The 9,922-nt window shown below is 56.5% G+C and overlaps 1 protein-coding gene across 1 annotated transcript; it reads right to left on the minus strand.

Moving 5' to 3' along the window:
* Positions 1-209: 209 nt before the first annotated feature.
* On the minus strand, positions 210-6,874 carry NEURL3 (neuralized E3 ubiquitin protein ligase 3). The gene is made up of 4 exons (XM_052649325.1): positions 6,755-6,874; positions 2,884-3,369; positions 1,683-1,754; positions 210-791 (listed from the first exon to the last, which is right to left on the minus strand). Exons 1-4 carry the CDS (start codon positions 6,780-6,782, stop codon positions 583-585), a joined length of 795 nt encoding a protein of 264 aa, XP_052505285.1. The 5' UTR covers positions 6,783-6,874; the 3' UTR covers positions 210-582.
* Positions 6,875-9,922: the final 3,048 nt, after the last annotated feature.

Consider the following 9,922-nt stretch of genomic DNA (forward strand, 5'->3'; position numbering starts at 1 on the left):
TAACAATTATGACTCAACAGGACATCAGTGACTTATACAATATTGTACATCAACTATACAAAAAAAAATTCCACCCAGCTGCTCCCCGCACCTGGTCCAGGCTCCTCAATACCCTGAGTGGGCAAGGCTTCACCAGACACGCACATATATCTTAACTTCCTCAGTCATAAAAGCAGGGGACAAGCCGCCCTCTCTACACAAAGGCCCTTCTCACTGACACAGCTTCTTGGAACTCCCGGGACTTAGGTGTACCACGGGTTGCTAGGTCCATGGCGGCTGAACCCCAAGGCTAGTTAAAAGCCTTGCCACATAGCAGTGAACCTGGGACTAAGCAGAGGGACGAGATCCTGGCTGGCCCATTGCTAGCCACCTTCTCCAGCCAGGGAGGCAGTTCCGGTGTGGGCAGAAAGGGGTGTCTCCTGGCTCCTCCGGCCCCAACCTGCTGAGGAGGAGTAGAGCCATTGTGACCTTGAGCTGTCTCTCCGCCATGCCTGCTGCTGACCAGCATTGCCGACTCTTCTCCAGAAGGATGGCAGAGCCGCACCTCCTCCATCGGCAGGGGCCGGGCTCAGAGCTCTGCACCTATACCAGGAGGCCCTCTCCAGCACCCAGAAAGAGAGGGTCCCAAGTCGGGGCCACCGCCTTGATCTCCCAGCGACACACAGGGCATCTGGCCGTGTCTCTGAAGACCCTCCAGGCACAGGAGCTGCAGAAGTGCGTGTGGCCGCAGGGGACTAGGCAGGTGTTGGCAACCTGGTGGGAGCAGATGGCACACTCTTCTCCTGCTAGGGCTGGGAAAAGGGACAACACAGGTCAAGGGTACGAGGGGGCCACGAGGGGGCAGCCCACTCATATCGCCACAGGACGGAGAAGCACGTGGTCCAAGGATGAAGAACACTACCTCATAAGAGAATGCTCATAGTGCAATCAGTGAAAAAGGTTGGGAAGAAAATTGTCAGGTACATACATGCATAGCATCAGATTCCAATTTAGAAAACAGGAAAACAAGCGCAAATAACTCCCCATGTGTGGTGTGCTGTGCTTAGTCACTTCAGCGGTGTCTGACTCTGCAACCCCCTGGACCATGGCCTGCCAGGCTCCTCGGTCCATAGGATTCTCCAGTCAAGAGCACTGGAATGGGTAGCCATGCCCTCCTCCAGGGGATCTTTCCAACCCAGGGATCAAATGCACGTTTCTAACATCTCCTACATTGGCAGGCAGGTTCTTTACCACAAGCACCACCTGGGAAACACCCCTCTCCACTCCTGCCCATATATATATATATATGATTACAAAATACCAGGAGGAAATCTACCTAACAGGCAATGTGAAGTTTGGGAGGTGTGTGTTTTTTTTTCACTTCCTTTTTTATCCTTGAATATGTATTTTATTTCTGCTTGGCAAAGTTTGTTTTTTTTTTTTTTTCCCTATGAACAGGGATTTCTCTTTTAAAAGCAGGTGGACAAAATAACATCTGTTCATGAGTGTGCCCGGTAACTTATGAAGCCAGCCAATGTCCTAGAAGGCAAACTCTTACACGGCTTTCAGGTTTCGACCTAGAGCCTGTGGGAGATTTGATGGCATTTGGGAAGACATAACTGAGTTCCCAGGGCTGGGGCCTTGCTCAGCTTCCCTAGCTCTGGAGCCCTGGGGAGTCCCTGGTGCTCAGGGAAGCCACTCACCTTTGGGCCCAGGCAGAGTCTCATCACGGAGGCCCCTTGGCATGGTTGTGGGGAAGCTGTTGGCTGTAGGATCTAAGGCAGAAAGGGAAAGTCAGGACCTGGGGAAAGCAGTCAGGGTGTTTCCGTTCAACCCATCTCCCCAGTCCCTGCCTCCAAAGCGGAGTGTCCACCTCCTTTCTTCTCTGGGTTGCAGTGCTGCAGCTCCAAGCCAGGGGTCCAGCCCTGTCCTGGCCACCCGCTTCCCAGTGGGACCCAGCAGAGAATTTGTGGACCTGCAGCTTTTCCGTCCTAATCCATGCTTCCTTCAGACAGCTCCTCTCTGCCCCACTGCCTGAGCAGAGGTCTTCGGCATCAGTCACCGGCCCCAAACCAGGTGTGCAACAGAATCCCCCAGGAGGTGGGGAAACAGGGCCTGAGCCGTCCGGGCCACCAAGTCAGGCTCCCCAGGGGTGAAGCTCAAGCAGAAGGCTTGTGCAGGCCCCTGGAATGCTGCCCAGGCATGCCAGCACTTCTTTTTATGAGTCTCCCTGTATCCCTCGCTCCTCTGAAGTCCACTCTCCTTCCAGGTGATCCTCATTTCCCCACTGGGTGCCTGAGCATCTCGGCTTTGCCCCCGCCAGGCTGCCTTCTTGCCCACCTCTAACTCGCACACTTATGTTCCCTTCGTTGCCGCCCCTGTCTGCAGCAAACTTCTACTTTGACTGCAAAACCCAGCATGCCCCGAATATATACATTTTTTGTAAATGAGACCAGCCCTCTAACACATAGGGGTCCCCAACCTCCGGGATTCGTTGCCTGATGATCTGAGGTGGAGCTGATGGGATAATAATAGAAATAAAGAGCACAAGAAATGTAATGTGCTTGAGTCATCCCGAAACCATTTCCCTCACCCCTCCTGTGGAAAAGCTGTCTCCCACGAAACTGGTCCCTGGTGCCGAAAAGGCTAGGGACCGCTGCTCTAACATATGTCTGGGGGTGCTGGGCATGCCTTCTCGTTCTTCAAAACAGGGTTGCCCTCCCTATGACTGGGTCTGGTCCCCAGCGAACAGCTTCATGCCCCGACAGAAGCTGATAGAAAAACTCCATGTGAAAGAAACCACAGTTCTGCCCGACTCTGTATGCGGGTGAGGAACCACCGGGGCCGCCGCCTCCCCCGCCCGCATTCCCGGGACGGTGCCTGGGTCCCCAGCCCTGGCCTTACCTAGCAGCTCGATGGCCTTGGTGGTCCCGTACACGTCCATCACGGCCCAGAGCGGGGCGCCCATGAGCACGCCCTCGCGCAGCAGCCGCCGGGGCCCCGAGTTGACCTGGGCGAAGATCTGGCCCCGGCGGCTCACCCAGAAGCGCACCACGTCGCCTGGCCTCGCGCGGCCGTCAGGCAGCATGGCCGCCCAGGTGTGACTCCGCTGCTCCAGGTCCGGGCACAAGAAGGGCGGCAGGCTGGGCGCGGGCACGCGCGCGGGGTCCAGGCGCGTGAAGCCCACGCGGAGGCCGCCCAGCCAGCCGTGCTCCTGCCACAGCAAGCGCAGCGCCACGCGCTCCCCCGGCCGCACCGGCCGCTGGCTGAACACGATGCCGTCGTGGAACGTGGCGCGCCTGCACGCGATGCTCCGCCGAGCATCCAGGCGCACCTGCGTGCCCACCGCCTGGGCGTGGAAGCGGAGCGCCTCTTGGGGAGGCTCAGCATCTGCGGTGGGGGCGGGGGCGTCAATGCAGGTCGGCCGGACACACCGGCTGGGCTGCCTGGCTGCCTGGAGCCCTCCCCGCCAGGGGAAGGGGGCATTTCCACCAACCCATGTCCCTGGGGCCACTGTCCCCGCTCTCCCCCCATCCCCGCTCCAGAGACCTTCTTAGAACCAGTAGGGAACCCGCTTTGCCTGTCTGGGATCACAGTTCTCGCCTGACTCTTGCCAAGGCTCAGTTTCCCTCCCTTGCTGCTGCTGAGTCAGAGCCCTGTCCGACTCTTTGAGAGCTATGGACTGCAGCCTGCCAGGCGCCTCTGTCCATGGAATTTTCCAGGCAAGAATACTGGAGTTGGGTTGCGATGGGATCTTCCCAACCCGGGATCCATTCCTGGTTTCCTGCATTACAGGTAGATTCTTTACCACTTAAGCCACCAGGGAACCCCTCCCTCCCTTAGGGATGTTGTAAAAATTAAGGGAACTGTTGACAGTACCAGTTCTGGATACCTGGTGATGGTTGTTATTGCCATTAACTAAAGAGAGCAGGTTTTAGAACAGTCAACAGATGACCCTGCTTTTGCTTGACACATACATTTATACGTGTATCACTCACATGTTTACACATGTATAGCCCGTCTGCATCTAGAAACAGGCTGAGAGGAGATGGGCTGGCATGCTGTTTGTGGTCGGCTCTAATTCTGCAGTGGGCGGGGGTAGAGGCGGGTCGGGAAGGGGGCGGCGACTGAGTATTCCCGTCTGAATTTCTGTCTTTGCCACAGAGAACCGGCCTCACCCCCCAGTGAGACTGGGTGACTTCTCTCATCCTAGGAGAGAAAGGAGACTGGTAACTCCCAAAGTAGTGAGGGTGTGAAACCCGGAAAAGGGGTCCCAGCTCAGCCCCTCAGAATTGTGGGCTGGGCCCAGCCAAGGCCTGGGTAAGCTTTGAAAGCAGGGGAATTCCTGACTTGCCTCCACTTGGCAGCTGGGACGGGAAAGTTCCTTGCTGGGCAGCCCTTCCTCTCAGTCCCAGAGGCCTGAAGGAAGCTGGTGGAGCTTCCTGCCCCAAGAAGGGCGCTTAGCCAGCTCCCCAGGCCTTAGCTCTCTCCCCCTCCCCTCCTGACCCTGTTTTTTCTGGGTTGGAGGAGGGAAGCTGAAAATACAAAGAGACGATCAATCAAAACTTGAGCCAGGGAACTTCCCAGGTGGTCCAGTGGCTAAGACTCCACGATTCCAGTCAATGCAGGGGGCACCTGTTCAACCCCTGCCCTCCTCCCTGGCGCTCATATGCCTGCAAGGTGTCAGCCAGGCGCCAGGAGGAGAGGCTCGGTGTGGTCAGGCACAAGGCACATCCTCAAGGTCACAGCGAGTCTGTCCCTGACCTTCACCGGCTCTGGGAGCAGGGGAGCAGGAGCCAAAGACACGACTGATGGGATCGCTGGGTGCGTGAGTCCCTCGGCAGGGCAGGGGGCCCTGGGGACACTAGGAGGAGCAGACCTAGCCTCTGCAGGAATTTGACAGTTTGCAAAGCTTACCCCTGTCTCGAGAGTTTCCCACTGGCCCGTGGGAGCTATGTCCTCATGCCACCAGTTAGAGGAGGGAGGCCGGGAGGGGTCACAGTGCCGCACAGGACACCAGGGCCCAGCCGACGGCTGCTTCTCCCAGCTGCCTGTCCGGGCTCCACTCACTGTCTCAGCAGTGGCCTGAGTGTGGCCCTCGCAAGGCACACAGGGCTCCCTGGGGGTCAGCCTGTCCACACGCAAGGTCCTGTATGGCTGTGTTAGTTGTTCATGGCAAAAGGTCAAGGTTGAGTGGCAATGACGGCCACCCATGTACCGCCAGTCTGGCAGAACTGCATCTGCCCACGGGGCCCCTTCCTCTGCTTTGCACGGGGCTCTGTGCCTGAGTTTGGGGCTGGCTCTGGATAGTACCCCCTTCTCCAAGGCTGGCTGGCAGGTCTCCTCCCGTTCTTTGACCCAGGTGACCCAGTCCAGCCTGCTCCTGGGTTGGGGCGAGGCAGAGGTGGGCACTGGCCAAGTGTGGCCCTCCAAGGAGGCTTGTCCCCAGCCAGCTGGGCGGGGAGTTCTGAGCACTTTATGCCTGCAGGTGGCTATCCTCATCAGCCCCACTTTCAGGCAGCATCCTGAGGCTCCTGAGGCTCCTGAGGCGGAGTCGCCCACGGGGGACCCTCCCAAACTACTCCGCCGGCCTCCCCTAGCCCCACATTGTGCACTGGCTTGGCAACAAGGGCCCCGTGGGTGGCTGGGGAGCAGGGAGCACAGTCATGGCCTTTTGGATGTCCTGCCCTCTGGACAGGTGGATTCCAGCCAGAGAATCTTTGCAGCAAGGCTCTTGGAATGTAAATGACCAGGCTCAGTGAGGACCTCCCCAGGTCTTCATCTTCATCCTCAACACCCCTCCAGGCACCAAGCCTCTCCTGGCACCTACCAAGTGCCTTACAGACTCCCGGCCACCCCCCAGGGAAGCACTCGGAGAAAACTGAGCTCAGGGAGGTGGTCGTGCAGCTGGAAGTCAGGGAGCCCCAGCCCAGCTCCTCACCCCGCACTCCTGCGCTCCCTCCTTCGTGGCAGCAGCACTGCCCAGAAATCCAAACACTAGCTGCTGCTGCAGCATTGGCAGCGGCGGCTTGGCCCTGCCCCCGCCCCTGGATTCAGGTGCCCCCTGCTGCTGCCGCCCGGGAACCTAGGTTACTATGGAGCCAAGGGCTATGGGTCCTTCTGCTTGGGAAGGAGCAGAGTCCAGGCTCTGGGAGCAGGGATGCGTGGTCCAAATCTCTAGTCGTAAGAGACCCAGCTCTCCAATCCCCGCCCCGCACACTAAGGCAAAGTTGTGACCTCAGGTGAGACTGGCAAAGAACCATTGAGCCCGGTGACCCTGTGGTCTGTGCTTCTGGCAGCTCTGTAACCGGCAGGATGGGGGCATTGGCCCCCAGCCTGCGGATGAGGAAACTGAGCCTCCAGGGAGAAGTGACTGGGCAGGAAAGATCCCCACAGCTCTGTGAAGGCAGAGCTGGGACCCTGGTCTTCCACCAGGCCCCCTAAACTCTACCCTCTCTCCCATCCCAGCCAGTCTTCCCTCTGCACAACAGGATCTGAAAGGCAAATGAGTCATAAGGGTCTTTGCATCACTGCAGGGATTGTGGCCCGAGTTCCTCGGCCTCTATTGGGTTCTTGCAGAGAAAGGAAGTTTTCACTACCTCCCAGCCTCATAACAGCTCACTGCCTAGGGCAGCCCAGCCTGGATGAGAAACTCCGAGCAATATTTCCACTGACTATACCTCTATCTCCTGAGTCTTCCACCCCAGAAAACACAGAGCACCCCTCTGCTTCTTGTCCTTCTGGTCCAGGCACAAAGCTCAGGGCTTGCACTTACCAGCCTGAGGGCAGATGTGGGACCCCATCCGCCTGGGCTCCTCAGGAGTGGGTCCCTGGGTCTGAAGAAGGCCAGGGGACAGGTTTCTCAAAGATATTCGGCAGGTCCTCTTATCGTGGAGCCAGGATCATATTACAGCGTTGATGATTAATTAGAGTTTGCAGTCATGAGTTAACAATATCCAGGGAATTTCCTGATGACTTCTGGTTTGCAACAGTCCGGTGCAGCTGGTTGGCCCGGAGGAAGCGGGACTCGGGAGATGGCTGAGGTCGGATGTGGAGGAGCCTTCTCTCTTACTTCTGACCAGTTGTGATCAACCAGCTGTGCGTTATCACTGCCCGAGTTGTGTGCATTAACACGACCTGTGCCCGGACCTGCCCCCAGAGACCTTGACTCCAGTGGCCTGGGGTGGAGCCCAGCGTCGGCCTTGTTTAAAAGCACCCCCAGGGACTTCCCTGGCCATCCAGTGGTGAAGACTCTGTGCTTCCACTGCAGAAGACACAGGTTTGATCCCTTGTCAGGGAACTAAGATCCCACATGCCATACAGTGAGGCAAAAAAAAAAAAAGTAAAATAAAATAAACAAAAACCAAAATAATAAAAGTACAAGCACCACAGCTGACTCTAATGTACAGCCCAGGGTAGAGAGATTCACTGCTACTGACCCCAGTATACAGGAGGTGCTTAATCAGTGTTGGTGAAGTGGGCTGAACTGAATTAACTGCATTCCAGGACCTTCAAAGCTGCCCCAGGCCCGGGTCTCTGGCCGAGAGGAGAAGGGCCAAGCAGAGGTGTCGATTGTGCCCCATCCTTGCTGAAGCTGGAATTCCACTGCCCAGAACCCCCTGTGGGACACAGAGAGCCCCGCAGGGGGTCACGCCCAAGGCCAAGCTCCCAGGGAGTTAGTGATGGCAAGAGGCGTCCGAGATCTTTTGCCCCTTTCATTCCTGTTAGAGAAACTGAGGCTGGTGGCAGGGAAAGTGGCTTGCTCAAACTTAGCACTTCTCAGATCACAACACGTGAACCGGCTGGGGTCTTATTAAGATGCAGATTGAGTCAGAAGCTGGGCCAGGTGTGGGATTCAGCCTTTCTAACGAGATGGTTCTGTAGACCCCACTGCAGGTGACAGGCCCTAGGTGAGTCTGGAGGCTTGTGGGTATCCTGGCCCTTGACTTCCAGGCTAAGGCCCTCCCCAGACCCTAGACTGAGGCCATCAGCAGTGGCTACTCTGCTTTGGTTTCGTTTTCAATGTTTATTTATTTGGCTGCTCCGGGTCTTGGTTGCAGCATGTGGGGTCTAATTCCCAACTTGGAGTCTTAGCCCCTGGACCACCAGGCAAGCCCTCCGATCATCGACTACTTGGAACTCAGCTGCAGGGGTGGATATGCCCCATGCATTTCCCTGGGGACAGTGGTGCTGTTGGCTGGGCAGTTTGACTGGGGGTGAAGAGGGGAAAGGGTGGGTGTTTGGAGACCCAGGTTCTGCCTCCTGTGTTAGTTTAACCTCTCTTTCTCTCCCCAGGCCTTTGTGTCCCCCGGTGTAGAATGGAGAGCCAGGATGCCCTGGTCTGCGGGCCACTGCCAGCCCCAGTGTGCCATGGTTTTGGTCCTGGTGGCAGCCGCTTGGCCTCGGTTGACTTCAGAAGGTGTTGCTGTGGCTCTGGACCATCTCCTCCACATCAAGCGCCTCTGCCAGGCTCTCTAGAAACTGTCTTTCAGGTCAAAGGCAAACTGGTGAGAAGTCGGGAGCAATCATAGTGAGTCCATGGCTGATGGTCCTGCTGGCCTAGTCGGAGAGACCCTGGCTTAGGGCTGGAGTCAGAGGCTGCCTGTCCCCCCAACCCCCACCCTGACCCCGCCTGTAGGGCTGGCTGTTTGCCTTGGGTGAGCTGGAGCCAAGAGCACCTTTTTGATAAATCACATTCCTATAAAAGAGATAGTCATGGTATCTTATCAGGGAAATCAGGCCTTGAGCCTCAGCCCATCTGGAAAATTACTGGAGAGGCTATGGACGTTAGGCTGCCCAGTGCCAGCAGGCTGAGATGGTATGGCCTCCTCTTCAGGACCTCAGTAGGGTGGGCGTTCTGAGAATTCAAATCCAGGGCCTGGGGTGCTGAGGCCTTCCCTCCCATCACACATTCCCCAGGGTTTTTGTTTGAATGATTTTTATTTTTTCTAATTTTAATCTCTGGCTGCAGTGGGTCTTTGTTGCTGTGAGTCGGCTTTCTCGAGTTGCAGCGAGCATGGTGCTCAGGCTTCTCATCGCGGTGGCTTCTTTTGTCAAAGAGCTGGAGCTCTAGAGCACAGACTCGATAGCTGTGGCACGGGCTTAGTTGCCCTGCGGCTTGTGGAATCTTCCTGGACCAGAGATCAGATTAATGTCCCCTGCACTGGCGGGCAGATTCTTAACCACTGAACCACCAGGAAGTCCCACCTCCAGTTTATTTATTTATTAATAACAAACACTACTGTTCTAAGTCCAGTACTGTATTAACTTGCTAATCCTCATGGCAGCTTCTTGAAAACATTCTACTTATGGTAATCATTCTCATTTTACAAATGGGGAAACTGAGGCACAAGGAGGTGAAGCAACTTGTTCAGAGTCAGAAGTGAAAGGCCAGGGTGTGGCCGCAGCTGTCTGGCTGGAGAGCAGGTGCCTTATCCGCCATGCTGCGCAGCCTCCACGATCCTCCCCCAGGCCGTGGCCCCTCTGAGCACTTAGTTGCTACTAACATCTTCCCCATCTCACTGACACTAGTAGGGGCTCATAGATAGTTGCTGACTGGTTGCCTGAGTGTGAAGTGGAGGCCACCTCACAGTGGAGACTGCACCCTTCCCTCCAGGACACCTGCCTGGCCACAAGGCTGTTGCAAATATTTGTTTTGGGAAGACATTGGCTGGCCCCTTCATGGATCGCAACCTTCTCCTGGCAAAGGGGCTTGCATTACTTGGAGAAGCTATGAGCCATGCCATTCAGGGCCACCCAAGACGAACGGGTCATTGTGGAGAGTTCTGACAAAACGTGGTCCACTGGAGGAGGGAATGGCAAACCACTGTAGTATTCTTGGTGCAAGAACCCCATAACAGTATGAAAAGGCAAAAATACATGACAACAGAAGATGCACCCCCCCCCCCCAGGTTGGAATGTGTCCCATATCTACTGGGGAAGA

Source organism: Budorcas taxicolor, chromosome 11, assembly GCF_023091745.1.
Source record: "Budorcas taxicolor isolate Tak-1 chromosome 11, Takin1.1, whole genome shotgun sequence".
Lineage (NCBI taxonomy): Eukaryota > Metazoa > Chordata > Mammalia > Artiodactyla > Bovidae > Budorcas > Budorcas taxicolor.

Coding starts and splice junctions, on each gene's coding strand:
- NEURL3 (XM_052649325.1), bottom strand. CDS start 6,782: ATGGGGTCCCACATCTGCCCTCAGGCTG. Junction 3,370..6,754: donor CCACATCTGCCCTCAGGCTG/GTAAGTGCAAGC, acceptor CCCCCACCGCAG/ATGCTGAGCCTCCCCAAGAG. Junction 1,755..2,883: donor CAAGGCCATCGAGCTGCTAG/GTAAGGCCAGGG, acceptor TTTCTGCCTTAG/ATCCTACAGCCAACAGCTTC.